General features: G+C 48.3%; 10 protein-coding genes across 10 annotated transcripts; 6 read left to right on the top strand and 4 right to left on the bottom strand.

The window, feature by feature from the left end:
• Positions 1 to 91: 91 nt before the first annotated feature.
• On the top strand, positions 92 to 426 carry ONS95_000445 (uncharacterized protein; the record flags this gene model as incomplete). Its single annotated transcript, XM_058493596.1, has 2 exons — positions 92 to 125; positions 203 to 426. 2 exons carry the CDS (start codon positions 92 to 94, stop codon positions 424 to 426), a joined length of 258 nt encoding a protein of 85 aa, XP_058363796.1.
• A 291-nt stretch (positions 427 to 717) lies between these two features.
• Positions 718 to 2,200, bottom strand: ONS95_000444 (uncharacterized protein; the record flags this gene model as incomplete). Its single annotated transcript, XM_058493595.1, has 2 exons — positions 718 to 1,581; positions 1,631 to 2,200. The coding sequence occupies 2 exons, from the start codon at positions 2,198 to 2,200 to the stop codon at positions 718 to 720; spliced, it is 1,434 nt and encodes a 477-aa protein (XP_058363795.1).
• Positions 2,201 to 3,221: 1,021 nt separating this feature from the next.
• Positions 3,222 to 3,584, bottom strand: ONS95_000443 (uncharacterized protein; the record flags this gene model as incomplete). The annotated part of the gene is made up of 2 exons (XM_058493594.1): positions 3,222 to 3,324; positions 3,385 to 3,584. The coding sequence occupies 2 exons, from the start codon at positions 3,582 to 3,584 to the stop codon at positions 3,222 to 3,224; spliced, it is 303 nt and encodes a 100-aa protein (XP_058363794.1).
• Positions 3,585 to 4,096: 512 nt separating this feature from the next.
• ONS95_000442 (uncharacterized protein) lies at positions 4,097 to 6,131 on the top strand. Its single transcript, XM_058493593.1, has 5 exons — positions 4,097 to 4,111; positions 4,184 to 4,745; positions 4,806 to 5,074; positions 5,151 to 5,368; positions 5,426 to 6,131. Exons 2-5 carry the CDS (start codon positions 4,453 to 4,455, stop codon positions 5,771 to 5,773), a joined length of 1,128 nt encoding a protein of 375 aa, XP_058363793.1. The 5' UTR covers positions 4,097 to 4,111; positions 4,184 to 4,452; the 3' UTR covers positions 5,774 to 6,131.
• A 357-nt stretch (positions 6,132 to 6,488) lies between these two features.
• On the top strand, positions 6,489 to 7,581 carry ONS95_000441 (uncharacterized protein; the record flags this gene model as incomplete). Its single annotated transcript, XM_058493592.1, has 4 exons — positions 6,489 to 6,693; positions 6,757 to 7,087; positions 7,144 to 7,189; positions 7,249 to 7,581. The coding sequence occupies 4 exons, from the start codon at positions 6,489 to 6,491 to the stop codon at positions 7,579 to 7,581; spliced, it is 915 nt and encodes a 304-aa protein (XP_058363792.1).
• Positions 7,582 to 7,885: 304 nt separating this feature from the next.
• On the bottom strand, positions 7,886 to 8,785 carry ONS95_000440 (uncharacterized protein; the record flags this gene model as incomplete). Its single annotated transcript, XM_058493591.1, has 1 exon — positions 7,886 to 8,785. The coding sequence occupies one exon, from the start codon at positions 8,783 to 8,785 to the stop codon at positions 7,886 to 7,888; it is 900 nt and encodes a 299-aa protein (XP_058363791.1).
• Positions 8,786 to 9,063: 278 nt separating this feature from the next.
• ONS95_000439 (uncharacterized protein) lies at positions 9,064 to 9,705 on the top strand (the record flags this gene model as incomplete). The annotated part of the gene is made up of 2 exons (XM_058493590.1): positions 9,064 to 9,402; positions 9,538 to 9,705. The coding sequence occupies 2 exons, from the start codon at positions 9,064 to 9,066 to the stop codon at positions 9,703 to 9,705; spliced, it is 507 nt and encodes a 168-aa protein (XP_058363790.1).
• A 147-nt stretch (positions 9,706 to 9,852) lies between these two features.
• On the bottom strand, positions 9,853 to 12,676 carry VAC8 (Vacuolar protein 8). The gene is made up of 7 exons (XM_058493589.1): positions 12,180 to 12,676; positions 12,039 to 12,124; positions 11,870 to 11,990; positions 11,619 to 11,732; positions 11,326 to 11,571; positions 10,529 to 11,278; positions 9,853 to 10,478 (listed from the first exon to the last, which is right to left on the bottom strand). Exons 1-7 carry the CDS (start codon positions 12,208 to 12,210, stop codon positions 10,150 to 10,152), a joined length of 1,677 nt encoding a protein of 558 aa, XP_058363789.1. The 5' UTR covers positions 12,211 to 12,676; the 3' UTR covers positions 9,853 to 10,149.
• A 1,223-nt stretch (positions 12,677 to 13,899) lies between these two features.
• On the top strand, positions 13,900 to 15,279 carry SNF4 (AMP-activated serine/threonine-protein kinase regulatory subunit; the record flags this gene model as incomplete). Its single annotated transcript, XM_058493588.1, has 4 exons — positions 13,900 to 14,076; positions 14,259 to 14,382; positions 14,431 to 14,580; positions 14,633 to 15,279. 4 exons carry the CDS (start codon positions 13,900 to 13,902, stop codon positions 15,277 to 15,279), a joined length of 1,098 nt encoding a protein of 365 aa, XP_058363788.1.
• A 438-nt stretch (positions 15,280 to 15,717) lies between these two features.
• Positions 15,718 to 21,685, top strand: ONS95_000436 (uncharacterized protein; the record flags this gene model as incomplete). Its single annotated transcript, XM_058493587.1, has 5 exons — positions 15,718 to 16,071; positions 16,121 to 16,165; positions 16,214 to 16,514; positions 16,560 to 17,465; positions 17,517 to 21,685. The coding sequence occupies 5 exons, from the start codon at positions 15,718 to 15,720 to the stop codon at positions 21,683 to 21,685; spliced, it is 5,775 nt and encodes a 1,924-aa protein (XP_058363787.1).
• Between the last annotated feature and the right edge of the window lie 47 nt (positions 21,686 to 21,732).

Below are 21,732 nucleotides of genomic sequence, written 5' to 3'. Positions count from 1 at the left end.
CAACCCATCACACAGCTCACACGCCTCGGAATTCTCTCCAGCGGCTCTCTCGCAAACCAGTCCCATAACACACGAATAGAGAGCTCTCAAAATGGTCCACAAAGTCCTCTTCTGGGCTGGCTTCGGTACAGTCTGCCCTTTACGAACCTCTCCACTACCTGCATCTAATACGAGTCAAAACTAATTGCACGATTTTAAACAGGCCTCGCGACTCGATTCTGGCAACTTGGTCTCGAAATGCGTCCATTCTTCAATAAGGAGTCGTTGTGGGCGTACCCTGCTTTCGCGGGCGTTGGAGGAAGCTTCGGATGGTGGTTGACGGGCGTTGAGCAGAGACAACAAGCTATCCTAGGAGCGAGGAGGACAAGTCTTTTGGAGAAGAGAGCGCGGAGGGCAGAGAGGGAGGCGGCTGAGTCCGAGTCGTAGGATGCAAGATAAATGCTGTTTGAGGAGTTTGGGATGGAGAACCTGTACAAAGTCAAAGATGCAGCTACTGGGCATGGCCGTTCATCAGTGCCATTTGCTGAAATATGGCTTCATAACCAATGAAACCATTGAAACCAAGCAATCTATCACTCAAATTGCAAAAAGGCCAAGTAATTGGAGTATAAGAACCCTGTCTCGAGACAGTTGAGTTACACTATCCTACACGGAACCAGCCTCCCAAAATAGGCCAGCGACTTTTAATGTCCATATAAATGCTCCGAATCTCATTTCTTAGCCCTGGCTCTCATTGCCCAGCCTATGTAGCACCGGAACTGAAGTTGGCGGCACGTTCCCTGATTCTGTGACAATCATCTGAATATACTCGGCCGGAGTGACATCGTACATCGGATTGCAGAGTTGAAGCTTCTTCATGTCTTCCCACTTCTCAAGAGCTCCACCAGGTATCACGAGCTCGTCCGCTGGAGCTATCTCGTTGTGAACAATCGAGTCCAAAGCCACTCTTTCCGTAAATTTTATGGTTTCGCAAAGAACCAATACTGGCTTGTCTGCATCATTGGCTTCCATAGCCACAAGAGCGGTTCCCACCCTCGAAAACAAGCGGCCATTGCTTAGCATCGCATGAGCTCCCAGCATCACTTTCGTCACATCCTGTATGTTGTGACTAAGCCCATTGATCAGACAGTATTTGACTTCCAGCCCCAGAGTCACCAAAGACGCTGCCAAGTGCTTTCCCTCATGTAATGGTCGTGAGTCTACTACAATAACTCTGAATTTCTTCCCAGCATTATGTGCCTCAACCAGAGATCGCTGGACGATGCTGCTTTTTGCAAATGTCATGATCACATCCCCATCTCTAATTTTGTCCGCTGCGCTGGTAGCAATAACCTGATCGGCAAACGTGACTCGCTCCTGGATAAATCTGTCAATAGCGTCGCATAAATTTTCCTTCGCCTCGGAGTCTGGAGTACTAATATCGACCTTCGATACTTCAAGCTTCAACCAACGGATCGCGTTTCCCATAGATATTGACATTGGCCGGCACGACGACAGGTACTCAATCTGAGGTGAGAGAACGTGTGATGTAAGATGTCTCGTCAAGGATGTACCTCGAGGTGTAGTGTATGATTCAATAACCTAAATAGTCAGATTATCTCGCCTGTAACATCGATAGATGGGTACTCACTCTCTTGAAAGCTTGCAGTGTCGCGACAAGCCTAGCGCAACTCCCACAAATGGTATAATTGCTCATTTGCAGTCCCAGAGCTAACACCGCAGGATGCACTTCCTTACTCGCGCCTGCAATCGTACTTGTCCTCTGCTTATACAAATGCCTGAAAAATTCGACCGTCTTGTCTTCTTTTTTGGGCTGCGCAGGAATCGCAGGAACAGCTGGTGCCCCTCTGACGGGCAGACTCCTCACATCCACTGAAGTCGAAGCGCCTCTCTTATGCTGGCCTTTGCCGCCCTTTTGTTGCTCAGCTTTCTGCTGTGGACCTGGTACTGCTGAAATCGTGACCTGAGGTGCACCGCTTTGTTTCTCTGCGAGAGCTTGCTGCCGCCGAGCAGCTTTCTCTGCCTTCGCCTGCTTCTTCAACTCTGCATTGGACATTTTTGCATCTCCCGTCGCAGGCGCATCTTGTGCGTTTACCGGCTTCGTATCTCCATTCTTCCCTTGTGGCTTCCCTTGAGCTTGCGCTGCTGGAGAGTCTGACGGAGTGGTTTCGGCAATGGTTGGAGGATCGGAAGATGGCATACTTGCGATTGTTGAAGAAATTATGGGTGTCTTTATGGGGACGTCCCAAGGTATATTGTTGGCTTGAAGTCGGCCTGGTGCTTGTTTGGTACAATCTCTGGACAAGGCGTGGTTGCTTTTTGGAATAATTGTCGAAGCGCGACGTGGGGTTTGAGATTTGACGAAGTGACTCACGCAGAGCTGAGTCGATGGTATTTGGAGTGAAGCTCAGTATTCGGGATGATGATTTGAAAATGAAAATTGTAAGAGTAGTACTTATTGCAAAACAAAGTATCCGTTCGCAAGAATGCCTTTCAGTTTCTGGTCGCAATTGGGGATGTGAGTGAGGCTGAAAGATTTCCGGGTTGGGCTTCGGCGAATGAGCCCATGTCAGAAACACGTGCAGGTGGCTTATCTGGAAGCGACCTCATTCAGGGGCAGTCCATTGTCAACAATGTTGTCACGTCAAGCGAAGATAAGAACAAATTGGAAATCTGCATCGTATGAATAGAAGGACCTAAGCTGAACAGGCACCTCTCGTACTGGCATCATTCCCTTTTAAATTTTGTGGCATCTACTGGCCCGAAAATTCTCAATTGTCAATTTTTTGTCCATCTTTCAGTACCCTGTGCAGATTTTGGCTTTACCTCGCAACCTGAGTATGATGTCGTCTGGTCCACGGATATCTGAATTGAACCTTGTTTTCGTACTTAGTTCATGAAGCTCGTTGACTCCCATGAGGTCTTTCTGTGCCGTCAATGTGATGATTCCCTTGATTTCATGGGGAGAAATTTGATAACAAGGGTCAAACAACAACGGCCCAAAATTACCCATTTGGATATTGTAGCGAACCTTCATTTCCTACCAGCTACCAAAACCGGGTAAAACCTCCAACTATTCTTGGCTCAATCCATAAATGCCTTCATGATCCATCATTCTTATGCACGGCTAAGGGCCGAAAGAGCTAAAGTTCAAACTTCAGATACCAACATTTCAACGCCACCTGTTCCACCATATTGCACATAAAGCGACCCAAAAAATCTTAAACAGAAAAATGGCGTTTTCCCACAACCTTTCCAGCCGCATTCAACTCCACTGCAGTAAAATGTGTTCGATTATCGGAGTTGCTCTTATGTGGTGTCTCTCTGCAGTAACATTAGAAATTTTGCTTCAGATGCAAGGGAATCCAATGCAGAACAACATACTGGAGCGCCACTGCTGTGGTATCGGTTCGGAAAGAATCCATGTGCTGTTGAGCAGCGGCCGCGAACTGTTTCTGGACGCCGCTATCGATGAAGCTCCGGGTCCATATGTCCGTCTTTTCCACATAGCCCACTCCCACTGTCCTGATACCATCCGAGATCGTAGAAGTGAGTTTTGTCTTGAGGACCTTGGCGATAGACATTGTGAATAGAAAGTGAATATGTGAATAGTACTGATAAGAATGTTCAAGTACACGGAGCAAGGGTGACGAAGATGGACCTATGACAAGTATGTTGAGTAGAAAGAAGATTAAGAGATGGAGGAATGATCGACAATCTGATTGCTTGAATGATTGACTGCTTTGAATATTAGACGAACACTTCTGTCGTCGTTCTCTCTCTTCTTATACAACTGTGCCTGCCCAGCCTTAAGGTATAATGCAACCTGTATCCGGGCCCCGAGGAGACACCAACTTGCCATACAACATTCTGGCTGTGTTGCAAGCGCTGGCCCTCATCAGAAACAGCACATTATCCTGGCGGTAAGTGAACCACTCAGCTAGGTAAACATAAGCAGTGTGAAAGGATCGAGCGGCCTCACTCAGGGCTCAGTGCTAGTCCTGTCCTGGGCAGGCTCATCCTCCTGGCGCCGCAGCGGGTACCTGCGCAGCCGCGCGGTACACTGGGTTATCTAGGGGCTGGTCCTACTTGCCTCCGGATGGACAAAAAGGTATGGAAGAGCCTATATGCCTTCATAGTTGTTACTGCGACACTATAGCTGATATGTTGGGGATGGAAACAGGTTGGATGTCGGGCCTGTGACCCTGCATGACTAGGTACTGTACCTATGATACTAGGCTGCAAGGTACTCCAGCGCTTGGAAGCGCGTCACCTAGTGTCTCCGCCCCACCCCCAACCGCCAGGGACTATCAATACAGCACTTCCCTTCCGTCCCTTCCTGACCTCCCCGGCAGGGAAGCAAAAAGTGAGACCCAAGGCTCGCCAGAATATATCCACAAACTCGTATGATTGGATGCTTTGTCTGGCAATATCGTTTTGACTGGTTTCAGCATGCTCTGCCTTGCACGTGTCCCTCGAAGAGCCATATCATTAATATCACGGTTGCCCAGGACGCAGCATCATCTTGACGTCCAGTATCTGCAAAGACAGGCGCCGCAACGAAAACTCTTTCTGCCCCCTTCATATCGATTTATCTCCTCAGTTTCGTCGAGAGTTGTGAGCATGGCCCACGATGAGCCTCTTGTGCCAGGCGCAACCATACAAGGTTATTCAGGACGAATCTATACTATTGAGGAGACACTTGCGGAACGACGCAGTCCTCTGCTATGTGTGTACCGTGCAAGGTATAAACCCGAATGCAGCTTATTCAAGCCTATCTGCTGTGCATTGTTGACAAGATATAGCGCTGAGGGCAAGAAATTCGTCGTCAAAAACATGATTCCCGATGACTACGAGTACCAAAAAGATCTACAAGGATCAATCGCTTCCTGCCCACATCTCCGCACCATGGTCGATGGTGTTCCGGGGCCCGATTTGTTTATTTATCCATTTTTGAAAACAAATCTTCTTCAGTTCAGCCAGAACAAACTTTCCAATGCTACTCGAAAAGATATACTAAAAAGTGCTCTTACTGGCCTCGCTGCACTCCACGAGAAAAACATAATCCACAGTGGTAATTTAGAGCCTCTTTTGTATCTCAATTTCTTGGAACCAAGGATACAACGAACTCCGCTAACCAGAAGCAATAGATATCAAGCCAGACAACATTCTATTGGACTATGAACTCAAAGATGGAGCCTTTGACGTCACACGAGTTCAGATTGCAGACTTGGAAGATTCGGTGATTCTACCTATTGGTAAACACTTGAAGAATACGATTTGTGGTAATCAATTGTGGAGGAGCCCGGAGTCCTGGGCAAAAGCAGCTCAAGGCACACCATCCGACATCTTCTCCTTTGGAATTGTGGTAAGCAAGCCTAAAATGCCCATTTACTTTATGTAAGCAAGCTCAATCCATCTCTAGTCTATCTATGTTATGCTAAATGACATGGTTCTTCGAGCCAGCAACGAAGAGTTGGCGGCGAGCGACTCATGGCGATGGGTGCTCCGCAGACAGATCTCTTTCTTTGCAAAAGAAGAGGAATTCAAGGGCTTGCTGCAATGGATTGGTGAAGAAAACCCGTTCTTTGAACGTCTCATTGCTCTCGCTGGTAGCTTTGACCATTCGGAAAATCCTCGAAAGCCGTTCGAGTATTGGGAATTTGTTGACCCCTCATTCCGCGACTTAATTGGTAAGATGACAGCTTTGGATCCAGTACAGAGGATCACAGCTCAGGATGCATTAATACATCCATGGTTTATTGCCGATTGAGGGGGCCTTAGATGTGCAGAATGCTTCAAAAAAAAAAAAAGTCCAGCTCGCAATCGCTCGTCCAGGCGTCCTACAGACGCCTAGGTTGTAACCTAGAGCTACTATCCAAAGATCTCTGTGACTCTTTGTCTATTCCTCTCAAACTGAGATTATGGGGCATAATTCTCGGGTAGATGATTGGAAAATATTTGGTCACAGTCGAAGCAGCTACAGATTAGAATCAGTTCATTGTTTCCTAAAGCAGAAGCTGCCTTGTCGTTTCAGAACATTTGGATCATATTTCTTCTCGAACAGGCACGGTTTTACATATATGTATATATACATATATATTTCAGTGTTTGGCTGTTTTGACTCTCAACATTCCACACTCAAGATGCCAGTATCATCTACCAGAGACTCTGAAGTTGTCGAACGAACTAGTACATGTAGCCTCCTTCACCCCGCATCTCGCAAATCCCCCAACCCCTCATGTACCCCACCATCTTACTACTACTAGCAATGCAACAGCATCACTCTTAGGCCGCTTGATCCTTTGTCTATCACTGCGGAAATGTTCCTAGATCAAAACATTACGGCAGTAAGTACGGTAAGATCTCTGTTCAGGAGCTATATCAGTGAGCTACTTCTGTTCTACTTTCTCCAGCTACTCACATCCCCCCGTTCATACCCACCTACATTGCATATATACTGGTACTTTAACTGTAAACGATTTGCAATGGCAGCTCAACCCCTTCAAACTCATATCCACTCATCCTCTGAGAAGGGTCTTTCAAGTGTAACGACCCTAATCGTAGGGGCCAAATCCGCCATCCTAATTGACCCTCCGTTTCTCATCCCCGACGCCAACTCAGTGGTATCCTGGATTGAGGACACAACCGACCTCCCTCTCAATGCCGTCTTCGTAACTCATCACCATCCAGGTAAGCCTACGTCCTCTTCACAGAGTTCAGAACCCTCAAAATAACACAACCCCTCCCATCCAGACCACTATTTCTCAGCCAACCCCATCCTCGCCGCCCACCCCAACGCAAAATTCTACGCCGCACCCTACGTCCGCGCAGGAATTGATCGGGAGTATGACGAGAAAGTGAAGTTCTGGCCTACCGTCTTCGGCAAAGAAAACGTGCCCGAGAATCCACGAAAGCCGGACCCGTATCCCTACAGTTTCATCCTGCTAGATGGGAACGAGAGTAGTCCTATCATGTTGTTGGGACCTGTGCAGGGAGACTCTGTGGATCATACGTTGTTTTGGTTGCCGAGTGAGAGAACGATTGTCGTGGGTGATGCATTGTATGGGAGGAGTACGCATGTTTGGTGAGTTGGCGAGTGTTGTGGTTGCTAGGACTTCCTGAGTGATTGATACTGTATAGGGCCGAAGAAATCGAAACTCCTCAGATCCTCCACGCATGGCAAAATGTAAGTCTCCCCCCTTCCCACTAATCTCCCCCATCACGCACCACTAACCTCCCATTCAGACCCTCAACCTCGTCGAAAATCTGTCCCCTTCCAAAATCATAGTTGGCCATCTTGAAGCCGGATGGGAGCTTAACGCCGCCGCGGACCTGGCTCATAACAAAAAATATCTCTCTCTTTTCCAAGAGAAGATCCAGAACGCGAACATGAAACCACAGGTGAAAGAGATCTATGATACGTTTAAGGAAGCATTTCCCCAGGCAGATAAAAATCTCGACTTCTTTCTAGGACATCTGAGTAATCAGTTTGGTGAGGGAGGGAAGGTATGGGAGGAGAATAAACATCATGACATAGGGAGTAGGACGAAGGAGGGATTGGAGGGGTTTGTACTTTGATGGATTGTACTGATAAAAGGTTACAATCGTGTACTTGACCTGATTTGAGTATTGAACTGGGGTATAAGGATGAGCTTGAACCTTTAGGGAATTCGTATGGTAATCTTTCTGAAGAAGAATATCTTGGGATTGGATCCGGACTACCGGATTTGTACTCAAAGGTGTGTATTGGTATATCTTTATGTACATATCTTCCTCGATAACTCTAAGTAACCTACAATAGTCAAGTCTGAGACTTGCTATATCTCTGCACTCCTTCCCACCTCCAGTTGACACACTGATATACATCCGGACTCTTCAATTATCAATACCCAGCAGATGCAGCTCTCTGACCTTCAGCAAGGTCCTTACTAGCATCATTATCCGCTTCCACATTCTCCCCACCAACAGCCTCTTGAACACCTTCACTATTTCCCTTCGCCTCTCCATCCACCACAGGTCCAGCAGTGTCACTCTCACCCTTCTTCCCTTTCTTCCCCTGCTGCTTTCCCTCCAAATAAATCGTCAACGTCCCCAACACTCCCCCCTCCTCAGGTTTCATCTCCCTCCCGCCCACTTCCGCAAGCAGTCCCCTAATGGTCTTTAACAGGTCCCTCGCCTCCTCCTCACTCGCCTTCTTCCCCTTCTTCTTCCCCGCAATCACTACCTCAACCCTCCACCCCTTCTCCAACCACTGCTGCAACTTCCCCATCCTATGTCCCAAGTCGCCCTTCCCAATCGCCCAGTTCAGCTCCATCGTTTTCTGCGTGACGGCCGTGCCGCGCGCGGATTTCATTTTCGCTTTCTCAGCGGCGCGCATGGCTTGCTTGTTGAGGATTTTGCAGATAGGTGGCACGCCCTGGGAGCCGGGCACAACAACGACGAGGGATTCAGTTTTCCGGTCGATGCTGGAGAGGACGGAGGAGGTGGAGCGGGGGTCTGTCAGTTTCCCGTCGGCGTCGACGAGAGTTACGGACCAGGCTTTTATTTCGTCGTCGCGGGGGAAGCGGGCTTTCTCGGCGACGTGGAGGGAAACATGTCGCTTCTGCTGTGCGGATTGTACATTACATTGTCTTTGCGACTGTAGTTGCGATCGTAGTTGTGGTGTTGAAGTTGCAATCAAGGACAGTTGGCGAACTTGGAGTTTTGACTGAAGCTCAATTGGCGCAATGAAAACGCGATGGAGAGCCGTAGCCGAACTGAATACGCATCTCGAGCTTCGCATCTTGTCGTAATTGTAGCAGTGTAGTGCCTGCTTTTCATCGATGGGCAGAATTCAAGCTGTGGTTGAGAGGATGAGGTTATGACAAGCTTGCTCGGAGCTCGCAGCCGAGAAAAACATTTCGAAGTGCAAGCCCCGGCTTTCATCCGAGCTTCCTTCAGCCTCGTCTCGTGACAATGACAACAACACAACACTTCCTCTTTGCGACCATCATAATTCAGGTCTCCGCTCTACCAGAACTTTAATTTCCTAGGGGTCGGTATCGCAAAACGCAGGATGCCATGCCCTTCTTCACAACCCTCAAAACACGCTTCGCGGGCCATCCTCTCCGTCTCCTCTCCACAACCATCAAAACGATCTTCATAGCACACGTATTCGTCTCATATGGCTTTTCACTCGTGCCCACATCCGGAGCATCCATGCTACCCACTATCGAAGTCTTAGGAGATATCGTGTTGATCGATAAGCGATTCAGACGAGGACGTGGCGTGGTGGTGGGTGATGTGGTGAGCTTCGATTCGGTAGTTCAGCCGGGGGAGAGAGTGATCAAGAGGGTCATTGGTTTAGAGGGTGATTGCGTTGTTAGGGATACGCCGGGGGTGGGGGACGGAATGGTTGTGGTATGTGGCTTCGGTTTTCGAGCTTCTTGTTTCTTACTTCTGTTTCTCATCCTGTCTCAACGTTCTTACTTTCGAGCTCGGTGTGCCTAATTTTGTTTTCCTTCTTTGATAGATCATGGCTTACGAGATCAACAGGTTCCTGAAGGCCATTGTTGGGTAGTGGGAGACAACTTACCTTATTCTCGAGATTCGAGACATTTTGGTCCAATGCCTATGGCTTTAATCAAGGGAAAGGTAATAGCTAAGGTATTCCCATGGAGGGAGAGGAAGTGGATAGAAAATGGATTAGAGGCTGTACAGTAGCTACGTGCTCGTCTAGAAGGTACACTTGGATTTACAGGTTCAGCATTTACAGGAGCATGAATGGCGTTTAGGAATGTAGGACAAGTGTAAATTGCTACGTTGGAACAGTCAAACGTTTTAGAGGCCAACATCGAATGATACATTTTGAATTCGAAGCTGTAGTGGATATCATAAAAGTCCTATCTAATTACATGGAATAAGCCCCCAAGTCCTGTATGGACCACGACAAGTAGGAGTAAAAGCTCGAATAAAACGTGTGCGAAAAGGATGGCCGGATTGCCTCATTTTCCCATCGACCTGAAAAGAGCTTCGCCCTTTCTCTCGCCTCAGCTCCGTCAATGCTCGCTACTAAAGTATGCCCTCACTAAATGCGCCAAACACCTCGCCCTTCCAGCCAAAATGCAGAACAAAGCACAAATTCTATAACGGAACATTTGGTATGGGTCAACCTTCAATATGGGACGGTTTGTTTTGCCCAAGCAATTGTAGAGATCGTTGAGCAAGTTGCACAACCTCCCCTTCGCCATCCTCTTCGGCTTCATCGTCGGATTCGATCTGAGTATCGGCAATCGTCTTGATCATCTGTACAATCTCCTCGGACTTTCCAATGAGATTAATTAGTTTCTTATCCTCAGATTCCAGCAGTTGGAGAAGAGTCCAAATTGCAATGTGTTGGAAAGTGGCATCTCCACTGGCGAGGAAACGCTTTAGGTAACCATGGATACCTCCGTTTGGCTCTGTCCAGTCCTGGATGAAAATGGAATAATCACCCACTGTAAAAATCTTTAGCTAGTGTTGACAAGGCTACATATGGATCTTATACCTTTCGACGACAAGTTTCCCAGAGCTGCAGCACTGTTACCTTGCACTTCAATGCTTTGGGAGTCGGTCAACGGAATGAGCACATCGAATACACCTAGATTCAAAAGATGTGTCTTCAGCTCGTCACTGAGAGCCAGAACAGCGATGGCGGCTGTCATCTCAGACTGCACGCTAAGAGGGACGTCGAGCACAAGTTGCTTGCACTTCTGTACAGCACCAGCTTCCAAAACGAGGGCTTTATTCCGGTCAGAACTGGCGGCCAAATTTCTTAGAGTAGAAATCGCATGGCATTGAATTTCTTCATTGTCAGTGGATCCCAGCAGGTCGACCAACGGCTTCAAGAAGCCGGCATCTATGATAGGGGACTCGTTGAGTGGATGGATCGAGATGTTTCGTATACAGGCGACGGCGGACAAAATTAGAGGTAGGTATGAAGATTGCAACAATCGGAGTAATGGCGCAAGACCTCGAGCCCGCACAATCTCGAGCTGGTATTTCTCATCCGAAGCCAAATTTCGAAGAGCCAAAGCTGCCTGGCATTGAACCTTTGGCGAAGAAGAATCCATCAAGGCTACCAAGGACTGCACGAGTCTGTTCTCGTTTTGTGCCAGCTTCTTCCTGTTGTTTGCATCAACCGCGATGTTGCTGAGAGCTGTGGTGCAGTAGTATTGAACATCGACGTCTGTAGAGGAGAGGAGTTGAACGAGCACAGGAATAGCTCCAGCATTCACCAACTGTTGTCGATTCTCATCTACGAAAATCAGTTTTGGATATGCGGGAAGATAGACTGAGACCTACCAGAATGTGTCATGTTCAACAGGGCTCCAGTAGCATTTCTCTGTACGCGCATATCCTTAGATTTTGCCAAACGGGTGAGTGGACCTAATGCTCCAGACCGGGCAATCTTTGCCTTATTGTCCTCGTGAGTTGCCAAGTTTGTGATGCATCCAACCGCATTGCATTGAACCTCGACATTCGGCGACATCATTTGGCGAATAAGAGGGGTGAGGCCACCGAGGAGTACGATAGCGACTTTGTTCTCGGCTATACAGTGTTAAATGAGAACATAAGATTCTATGAGCGCCACTCACTATTGACAGCAAGATTTCCCAACGCAGCGCTGGCGGCTCTTTGAACTTCGATATCGGGGCTCTGAAGGAGGAATAGGATTGGCTCCAGGGTATCACGGTCAACTTCACGAACATCTGCGGTGTTGTTAGTTGTTGCTCTGGTCCAATGTGAAGAGCAGTAAAAGAGCTCTTCCAATCCTATGCGCTCATTCGGAAACCAAAAGCTTATCGCGGCCAGCAACGGGCGCCTTCTTCACTTATGCTCAACGTACCTCGCTCTGTAATTTCCGCAAAGGTTAAGCTTGCGCTCCGTTGTAGGTCTACATTATCAGAGAAGACCAAAGTACTCAAAGCTCGGAGAGGTTCGCCGGAAAAGAAGTCGGTCTCGCCACGCTAGGATTATCAGCAGCCGTTCTCATCATTGATAGGAGCGCGTCGTACGTTCTCTAGATACTGTAGGAGGTCTGCCACAGCCTCTCGTTCACTCTCGGCCAGGACTGGTTCATAGAGGCCATCGCGAGATTTGCCTGTGTACCGTCAGCACAAGGTCGAAACTTCCTCCGTACATCAGGGTCTGCATACTTCCGCAGCATGAAGATCCACAGGCACCCATCTCCAAAGCTCGGTCCCGCAGGACTGGTCGTGTATCTTAGTCGAGGTCAATTGTTTTGGTGGAAAGTGAGCTGGCTAGTGGGTGGACAAAGCAAAGTCAACAGGATGTGTCAGGTCGAAAGCGTGGGCTTGGTCCGAAGGGAGGCTCAAGGGGCCATTCACACGAACAAAATAAAAGGCTCGAGAAGTGGAAGGACTGAACGAGGCGATGAAGACGACTTGGATAGGAGAGGGTCGAGCTTGCCTGGGCCAGTCAGGTCCGGTTCTGATCTAGAGAGGTTTTGATCAGGTTGGAGATAGCAAGTAGCTCATTCCCTCACTCGGGTTCAGGTCAGGGTGCTACGTCGGCGCGGCAGGCGCCAAGGAGCCAGCACGAGCGTGGACCAGGCAGGTGAGCGACAGACCCAGCCTCACTCGCCTAACTTTCGAGCTCCAACCCTCCTCCTCTTCCTGCTCGTATCCCCTGCAGCCGTTACCACGCATCACATGCAAGCTTATATGATGTGTCAGAAGACCCCATATATCTCTTGTAACGGTCAAAAGACAGTCCTTTGCAACTTTGGATCTTGTAACGGTCTGTATGGTGGTGGTGTAAAAGCCATCAGCCACTTGTACCAAGGTACCCGCTGAGCGCTGGGCTTCAGCCTAGCGAGGGTTCGGCAAAGACAGTCAGAACTTTGTAAACATTCTCTAATTCTACGATGGTAACACCACTTTCGTTTGCTGTCTCACATCGCTCAGATGTGAGTTCGGGTTGACCATAGAGGAAAAATGGTTAATTCTTACATATGCCCGTATGTTCTTTGCTCAGTTCTCAAGAGTCACAGCAGTACATTTAGGCAGTCTCCATACGTGCTTCATCCTCCCTCAATGGAACTTTTGTGCTAGGCTCCTACTAAGAAATCCGAGTAGTTATATGGGCACTGACTATTTCAAAGAATACTTGAACCATGTTCTCTAGCTCGTCTGGCAGGATCCAGAGATAGGTGTTGGGGACTGCACTGTACCGAGACAGGCCACGCTGAACCCGCTCTCTCTGATTCAAAATTTCAAAAGTCAACAAACAAATTCATACAGTCCCACATGGACTGGAGATTGATGTGGGGTGCCACCGAAATTTTACAGAGATATCCATGCTCGCGGATAAACACATCAGATAAGAAGAAGTATTTACACCACCGAGGATTTGTCACAATCACAACCCATGATGTTCATTGTAAATATGAAAGTTTGGAAAAAAGACGGAACAAATACGCTTTATGTCAGCGACTCGTGGACTTGCAACAACACCAACAACAGTAACTCAAGATAATTCACTCCTAGTCTCGAGCTCCCAGTCCCATATATCGGGTGAAATGAACAAGTCGACTCGGTATGACCTGAAGTTTTCTGATGATCTCTCGGCCCGGGAGAACATATTAACGGAGCTAAACCTCTCGAAATCCGTCGTCCCACTCTCCCACGTGAAATTCAACCCCACGTCGATCCTCTCCCTCAACCCCATCCCATCGCTGCATCTCTCCAGGAAAATACCTCGCTTTCGATAAGGTAGACTGACTACTCACAATACTCAACCTCAAGTTCCACTCATTCCTTATTTTATAGCGGCCTCAATAATCTTCTTCCAGTGTTGAGGAAGACCTTCACAGTCGCAGCTTCCCACGCTTCTAGATGTCACCCACGATTATCCATGTCTGATACGGCTGAAGACACACGGCCGGCGGCTGCGCCAACAAACGTCGCTAGAATTGGTCACGAGCCAGCGCTGATTGCTCAACCTTCGACATTTCTTCTTCCCCGAGGCCAGAATCGCGCGATGCAGGATAAGCCGGTGACCGCTGTTGATCAGGACCAGCTGAAAGGATTGGTAGGTGCCCCTGCTTCCCGTCTTGTGCCTCGTTTCGTGAGCCCCAGAGCTGCGCGCCCGCATGGGAATGGGATGGGGAATTGGAGAGTTGGCGCGGGGTTTCTCTGCTTTTGGACCTGCGTGGATGGATGAAGAAATGAGCTGCGAAAGACTCTGCGAGGCTGACAGAACTGATATTACAGAATGCAATCCGGGAGTTCCTGAAGATTCGGACGAGTTATGATGTTCTACCTCTCTCCTTTCGCCTCATCATCCTCAACACAGACCTGCTGGTCAAGAAGAGTCTAACAATCCTCCTTCAAAATGGTCAGTCCTCTCTGGTTACCAAGTCGACCTCTACTGATAAGTCGAAAGGAATTGTCTCTGCCCCCCTCTGGGATTCCCACACCTCGACCTTCGCTGGTCTCCTCACGACTTCAGACTACATAAATGTTGTTCAATACTACTGGCAGAATCCAGATGCTCTCAGCCAGATAGACCAGTTCCGACTGAGCAGCTTGAGAGGTAAGGCAACAGACACATATATGATCTAAGCATCAGGCTAACAGGATCTCAGATATCGAGAAGGCTATCGGTGTGTCTCCTCTCGAGACGCTATCCGTTCACCCTGCTCGCCCTCTCTACGAAGCATGCCGACAGATGTTAAAGACTCGAGCCAGGAGGATTCCCCTAGTTGATATCGACGATGAAACTGGCCGAGAAATGGTAGTCAGTGTGATCACACAATACAGACTTCTGAAGTTCATAGCGGTCAATGTGGTTGAAACGGAATTCCTCAAGAAGAGTGTCTCGGAAATTGGTCTCGGCACATACGGTGACTTGCAGACGGCTACCATGGATACATCCGTCATTGACGTCATCCACATGATGGTGAAATACAGCATCTCCAGTGTCCCGATTGTGGACGAGAGTAGGCGTGTTCTCAACGTATTCGAAGCGGTTGATGTGATCACCATTATCAAAGGAGGCGCATATGATGAGCTCACAACAAGTGTCGGAGAGGCGTTATTGAAGAGAGCAGAGGACTTCGCTGGAATCTATACCTGTAGCGAAGAGGACAGGCTAGATTCGATTTTCGACACCATTCGGAAATCCAGAGTCCATCGGCTGGTTGTTATCGACGATGAAAATCGTCTGAAAGGAGTTATCTCTCTTTCAGATATCTTCAAGTACGTCTTACTTTATGGGGAGAACGATGAATGAAAGGCATATGGACCAGGTTTGGCAGGATCTCTGGGGAGGGGGCATGAATGGCGTTGCATAGCGAAAAGGCGTATGGGGGGTCAGATTTGGCACATTTTGATGCAAGGTTTTACTAGATTTCCTTGGTCCCTCTCGTCCATAATACCATTTTGTTTGCTCGATTTGAGTTTCCCATCTTGTCTTCAAGGGGACATCGGTACATTGTAATGGAAAGGGGAGAGCATGAAGAAATTTAAAGATTCACATCACTACTCGACCATGTTGGACTTGAGAATGACAGTCGTGGATTAGGAAGGAATGAAGTATCCAAGCGTGTTCTTCTAAAAGCCGCAGGTGCGTTCGACAACCACGAGTACCCTTTGTTGACAAACAGAACCCATAGATTCCGCTGCACATCCAAATTTACAGCTTATCAACGCAGCTCCTTCGCACACTACAATGCAATCGAATAACGTTGGTCTTATTTCTCGCTCATCATCAGCAGCATTATCAATGGCACAACAATCTACTATCTTCGACGACATGAACATTGCAGCCAGCTTGTTGACCGAGCCCAAAGATCCAAGACACCGTTCTTCCTTCACTGGCGTGTCCTTTGTAGGTCTGGATGGTTCTGATGATCAACAGCAGCGGTCGGATGCGCATGCAGATGGACATCCTGAAGGCAGGTCGCGGAGAGCGATGCGGACAAGCAACACTTGGACTTCATCGAGCGGAGACGTTCTATCCGACCAGGATGATGTTGATGACCGGACCCTATTTGTTCAGGAATACAATCGCTTGGCGAGAAAGGTAAAGGTTCCATGAGCATGCGGAGAAGCATATGCTAACAGCGGTACAGCACGGTGTGCGACAAGTGGACCCGCAAGAGTATGATGGTTTCACTGTGGGTTGTCTCAGTACAACAATCAACCATTGCTAATATGGCTGACAGGATGATTTGACCAACCCATCTACGAAACAAGGAAGTTGGTTCTCTCGGAAGATTTTAAGGAAGACCTCCTCATCTCAAAGCGTGAGACTCAAGCCCGAAAGACACATGAAGCACAGGCGTAGCATCAGTGATTTGTCATTACGATTGAAAGCAAAAAGGGACAAGCTGAAGGACAAAGACTTACAAGAACTGGTCCGACTTTGCGGTTCTAGTCTCCTGTATTTGCCGACTGAATATGCAGCTGGAAGTTTGGCAGTGCCAACATGTTTTCGGGCGACGGCGCAGCATCTTGTTCAACATGGTAGGTTCAGTATTCACGTTGTACAACACCTGCTAAATGTTGTAGCACCTTCTACCAGAGGAGTTTTTCGGGTGTCAGGGTCCCAGAACGTCGTCGCAGCTTTGTACAATCACTATGGGTCCATGGATGAGGATGGACAGGTCGTCTCAGGAACCGTACGATGTCCCACACTACCAGATCATATTAGATGTGATGTCCACGATGTCGCATCAGCATTCAAACGGTTCCTTTCAGGCCTGCCGGGCGGGATCTTGGGTTCGTTGCATCTCTTCAGTGTCTTCATCTCAATTCAAACCCAATTGCGCGGCGACCCGGAATTGACTAGGACGAAGCAAAGCAAGGTACGAGCGAGACTTATTGCTCTTTCAATCGCCACATTGAGGTCTGAATACCGGCGTGAGTTGATATGTGCGGTGTTTGGACTCCTCAGCATGATTGGACGTGCAGCAGAGATCGCACCTAGAGAGGATGAGCGAGGCCGACCACTACCTACAGCTGACCTCATGGGCTACGGACCACTGGGAATTGTCTTCGGGCCGCTTCTTGTAGGAGACTTATTGGAAGATTACACAATGCGCATTGCCAACCCTCAAGGAGGACTGGTCTTACTTCCAATTAGTCCACCCAAATCTCGCAAAGAAAAGCACAAGAAGAGCAGGACGGGAGACGAAGGCACTGCGTTCAATACCCATGTGGACAAAATCAAGGTTGCCAACAGCATCACTGAGATGCTCATTACCCATTGGCGCGATGTAGTTCGCCACATGAAGAATCTGAGTGCTCTGAAGGTCGTTGTCACTACCAAGAGCGTGGCTGTCAGAGGACCAAGACAACCAATGCTCAGACCGTCGGCATCCGAATCTTTTGCTCTTAGGAAACCTCCAGACTGGGACCAATTCAAATCTCCAATGCGGCGATTGGAAAGAAGTGTTTCTCCTACACCAACGCGACGTAAGCCTTCTCGCTAGAACTTATATAGCGACTATGAACTGACATGAGCAGGTACACACGGTCAAAATGATACCGAAGCTGGGCATTCGGCAGCTAACCATGGTGATATGCTGATAGTCAAGAAGCAGAGGTCAAAGAACAAGCCGCTATCAAGTCATCGACTATCAGGAGGTCGATCTTTGAGCATTCTGTCTCCAACTGCCGAAGAGAAACTCAAAGAAGAACAACCAGAATCGCCGATCAAAGTTAACAGAACGATTGAAGATCAAGATCAAGATCAAGCAGCAACTATTATATCAGTTTGTCCAAATCCTCCGTGCACATCGGGGTCGCTTCGGCTCACATCAAGTCCATTGAAAGATGATATGTACAGTCCTTCGAGCTCGTCGGATGATGGTACTTTCCCACCTAATATGATTCCACTTCCCAGCCTTCGAGAAGAACTGGTGGACTCTATGTCGTTGCAAAAAGAGAATAAGAATCCTCGACCGCTCGAACCAACGATTATACGAGCAGAATCACCGATGGATGACGGTCTTTTAGGTCACGACAGCAAGCAGCAGCTACATTTCATGTCTACCCCTACCTTTTCCAATTCTAACCCACCAAAAAGCTCGCGAAAGAAGGTCAGACACTCCAAGGAATCCTCCAGCTCAACTGGGAAAGGAAAGAGCGTGCGAAGTCCTGGAGGCCACTCAAAACTACAGAAACAGTCCCCAGCTTCTATTGAAAGAGGCAAATCAAAGCACCAGAGGACATCGAAACAGGAAGAACAGCCTCATAAAGTTGAAATGTCAAAACCTCGAGATCATGATGCTGAACTCAAAGAGTTTGTATCTGAGTGGACTGCGCTTGACACCAAGAGAAAGGTTCTTCAAGCTGAAAAGAGCAAAGATGAATTGCAAAACTTTACAGCAGTACTGGATGCCGAACAAGCAAATCTGGAAGCTCGATACGAAGAGATAAAGGCGGATAAAGCAGCATTCGAAAGAAACCTGGCATTACTGGAAGCCAAACGCGAAGCCACCAAGGTAGCAAATGCGGAAATCGAGAAGGTAAAACCACCAGCGAAGTCAGCTAAACCATTCGGACAGCCAATTTCTCTGCAAGATCATTCTCGACCTCAAGCAAATTCCTCTACCACAAGCCATAAGGTCATCGCCAAGAATAAACACTTTGCTAAAGCGGATATTGACACTCTCGAAGTCGCACTAAAAAGTTCAGATCAAGAGCGAGAAAATCTACGCACGGAAAGAATACAGCTTCTCTCGGATCAGAAAGAATTGTTAGCCAAACAGGAGACACAATCAGCAGAACTGGCCACTTGGGAAGAAGACACCAAATATGAAACAGAATGGGCGAAGCTTCATGATAGAAAGGAGAGTCTCGAAGCTTGTGAACAAGCTGTGAATGCCAATTCACATGCAATTGTGGTTAGATTGAGTACACTGGATGAATCCAGCCAAAGACATCCTAACCGAGAGCAATCTGTTCAAAGGACCGGGTCTGTAGCTCAAGATATCGAATTGAAGTCTGCGAGCTCTCAAGAGAGACCTAATTTTGAAGGGCTGATTCGAGATCCGATAGAGGGGGAAGCAGATCAATGGCACCCAGCCATCGAAATACACGAATCAATTTTTACAGAGCAACAGAATCATGATGCCTGTGGGATTTCTGAAGATACACAACGCTCTCCAGAAACCCTTCGTGCAGATCTTGCAGCTTTCAGGGCCGACGTTGCAATCTGGAAAGACAAATGGAAGTCGTATAACCAAGGCAAGAAAACCATCTCAAGCTCCGAGAAGAAGTTTTACGATGAGGAGAAAGACTTGCTCAATGATCGGTGGCATAACCTAAAAGTCAGAATGGATACCCAGAAGGATGCTAAGCAGGCCAAAGAGCAAGCACAGTCGTCTCCAATGCCCTTCAAGCATCTCGTCTTCGCAGAGCCAGAGTCGCATCCTTCTGTTCCATCTTCAGCAAAACCAGAGATCACTCTGTCAAGAGCATCTCCTCATGCTCCCGAGGATCCGTCAAGAATCCCACGCCGGATGGGAGGAAGTGATCCTGGACTTCAGCCACGAGGTCCCAGTCACTCTCCGCGTCGAGTATCGAGATCACTGTACGAAGATCCTAAGCGGAAACGAAACTTGCTTGATATTTCAAAAGTATCAAGAGACCCCTTGTCAAGAGTATCGAGGGAAGAAGACGATGCTTCTTTGGCTGTACTAGCTCAGGCTTTAGATGTACATACTGCAGATGACTTGTTGGAGAAGATGCCAAAACCGAATGGTGCTGAGAATGCTTCGAGTCCTGAAGGTGTAACTCATAGGGCTGCCCCCGTTCTAGTCATGGAGACCTCTACTACAGTCAAGAAGCTGGATGAGCCTCCCCAATGCAACGACACTGACAGTAAAGCCAGCACGAGTATCGAAACTACCAGCCAGGCAACTATCTTCAAAGTACCGATGCAAGAGGAGGCAGCGGAAAAAATTATGATACAAAAAAGTGAGGTGGCGGTCCTCGAACTCCGACCGGACTTGACAGCTTCAAGTGTTGGAACGGACCCAGTGAGCCCAGAGTCCGAGAAAGCAAAACTCCCGATCGAAGTTCCAGTCTCAAGTCAAAGAATGCAAGTTCCTGTGGAAAATGCTACATACCAACTCCGCAGATCTACGGTCCCTATGATGTCCAGACACGAACGGGTGTCCGGTCGGGATACGACGAGGACAGCGGGCAGCCCTAGCAAAATATCCGCTCTTGTAGCAAAATTCAATCAAGAAACGCCGCAATCTACCGTATCCATCTCACCTGCAGTGTGCCCAACCAAATCGCCTGCAAAGACTCCTAGCCGGCCGACTGCCGCGGGACAGGTTGATTTTGGAACTGCAAAGGATAGCATAGTTTCTCCATATACTACCAACCCTGCCTCACCAACCCGATCACAAAAGTCCGACAAGACTCCCCAATCGAGCCGAACCGCCATTCCTGGAGAGTGTCGTGCTCTTTTAGATCCAAAGTCTAGTCCCGTCAGAAAACCTACCCCCAAGCGAATCCTGAGAGATTCTCTCTACGACTCAACCCCCCTACGACCTGTGGTAAGAGGCGCCAAAAGTCCTCGATCAACTCCCTCACCAATCAAACCCCCCAACCCGTACGCTATCTCTCTCCGATCAGTCCAAAAGAATACAGATTGCTCACCAACACGGCTCTCGTCCGCAACTACCAAAAAGGCCTTCCAAGACAGCTGCGAGCTCGATGGGGCAGCAATTGGCAAGCGGAAAGTACCTGCACCGCAGGACATCGCTTCGACAGCAGCGTTGCCACCTCCGCGGTTCAATATTAATACTCTCTTGAAATCAGAAACTCATGTGCAAGAGTCATCTGCATCATCCTCCAACACAGTTCGACCTGTTCGTGGATCAGTTAAGGAATTTGCTGCGACGACTGATAAGGTTAATAGCGAGTTGGATCATGTACAACTCAAGTCAGTCGACGTGTCCCATAAACAGGAAGACGCCTTTGACTTACCAATCTTCGATGGCCCTGGAGGTCCTTCTAATATTGGACGAGTATTACCTCATCCAGATCCGCTTCCTGTAGCACACCATTTGAATCTGACACGCCCACCGACAATTGTCCATTCCGACTCTGAAGACACAGGTCTCGCTTCTGTCAGTCAGGTTGTAAATCCTCCTCCAGGCCGCAGCAGCTCTTTGCTATATAACCAAGTGAGAAACCTTCAGCGCCAGCTTTCCGAGAAAGTTGAGGAGATCCAGCATCTCAGACAGCAACTCAGTGCACGTGGGAACCTTGAAATTGGTACTCTCAGCGAAGAGTTGAGAGAAACCAAGCAGGACCTTCAAGCATGGAAGACTCGAGCCGAAGTAGCTGAAAAGCAGCTCGAGATCCTCACGAAAATGCCCTCCAGAAACAATTCGCTGAAGCACACCACCAGCACGTCATCAAAGCGCTCAGATCGGCTTCAGCGGTCCAGCATAGATTCGAGGAAAGAAGAGGGGACCATGGCTGAGAGGATCAGAAAAGCTTTGCATGGAATGGATGGAGCCGAGAGCCCACAGCGATGGGCTTCTGAAGAAAGTACTGATACTGTGATTCGAGGTCTCCAAGACATTGTCACAGGGTCTGAGTATAGCATGTGGGTGGAGCAGACGATGAATGCGATTGACTCTACAGACAATGGTGAAGGAATCAGGTGACACGGATTAGTTCGGAGTAGGTATGAAAGGATACTTGGGGCCATTGG

Source organism: Cadophora gregata, assembly GCF_030347475.1.
Source record: "Cadophora gregata isolate MNR1 chromosome Unknown scaffold_1, whole genome shotgun sequence".
Taxonomy (NCBI): Eukaryota; Fungi; Ascomycota; class Leotiomycetes; order Helotiales; family Ploettnerulaceae; genus Cadophora; species Cadophora gregata.
The sequence above is the reverse complement of the archived record's forward strand: the minus strand, read 5'-3'. Positions and strand labels throughout refer to the sequence as shown.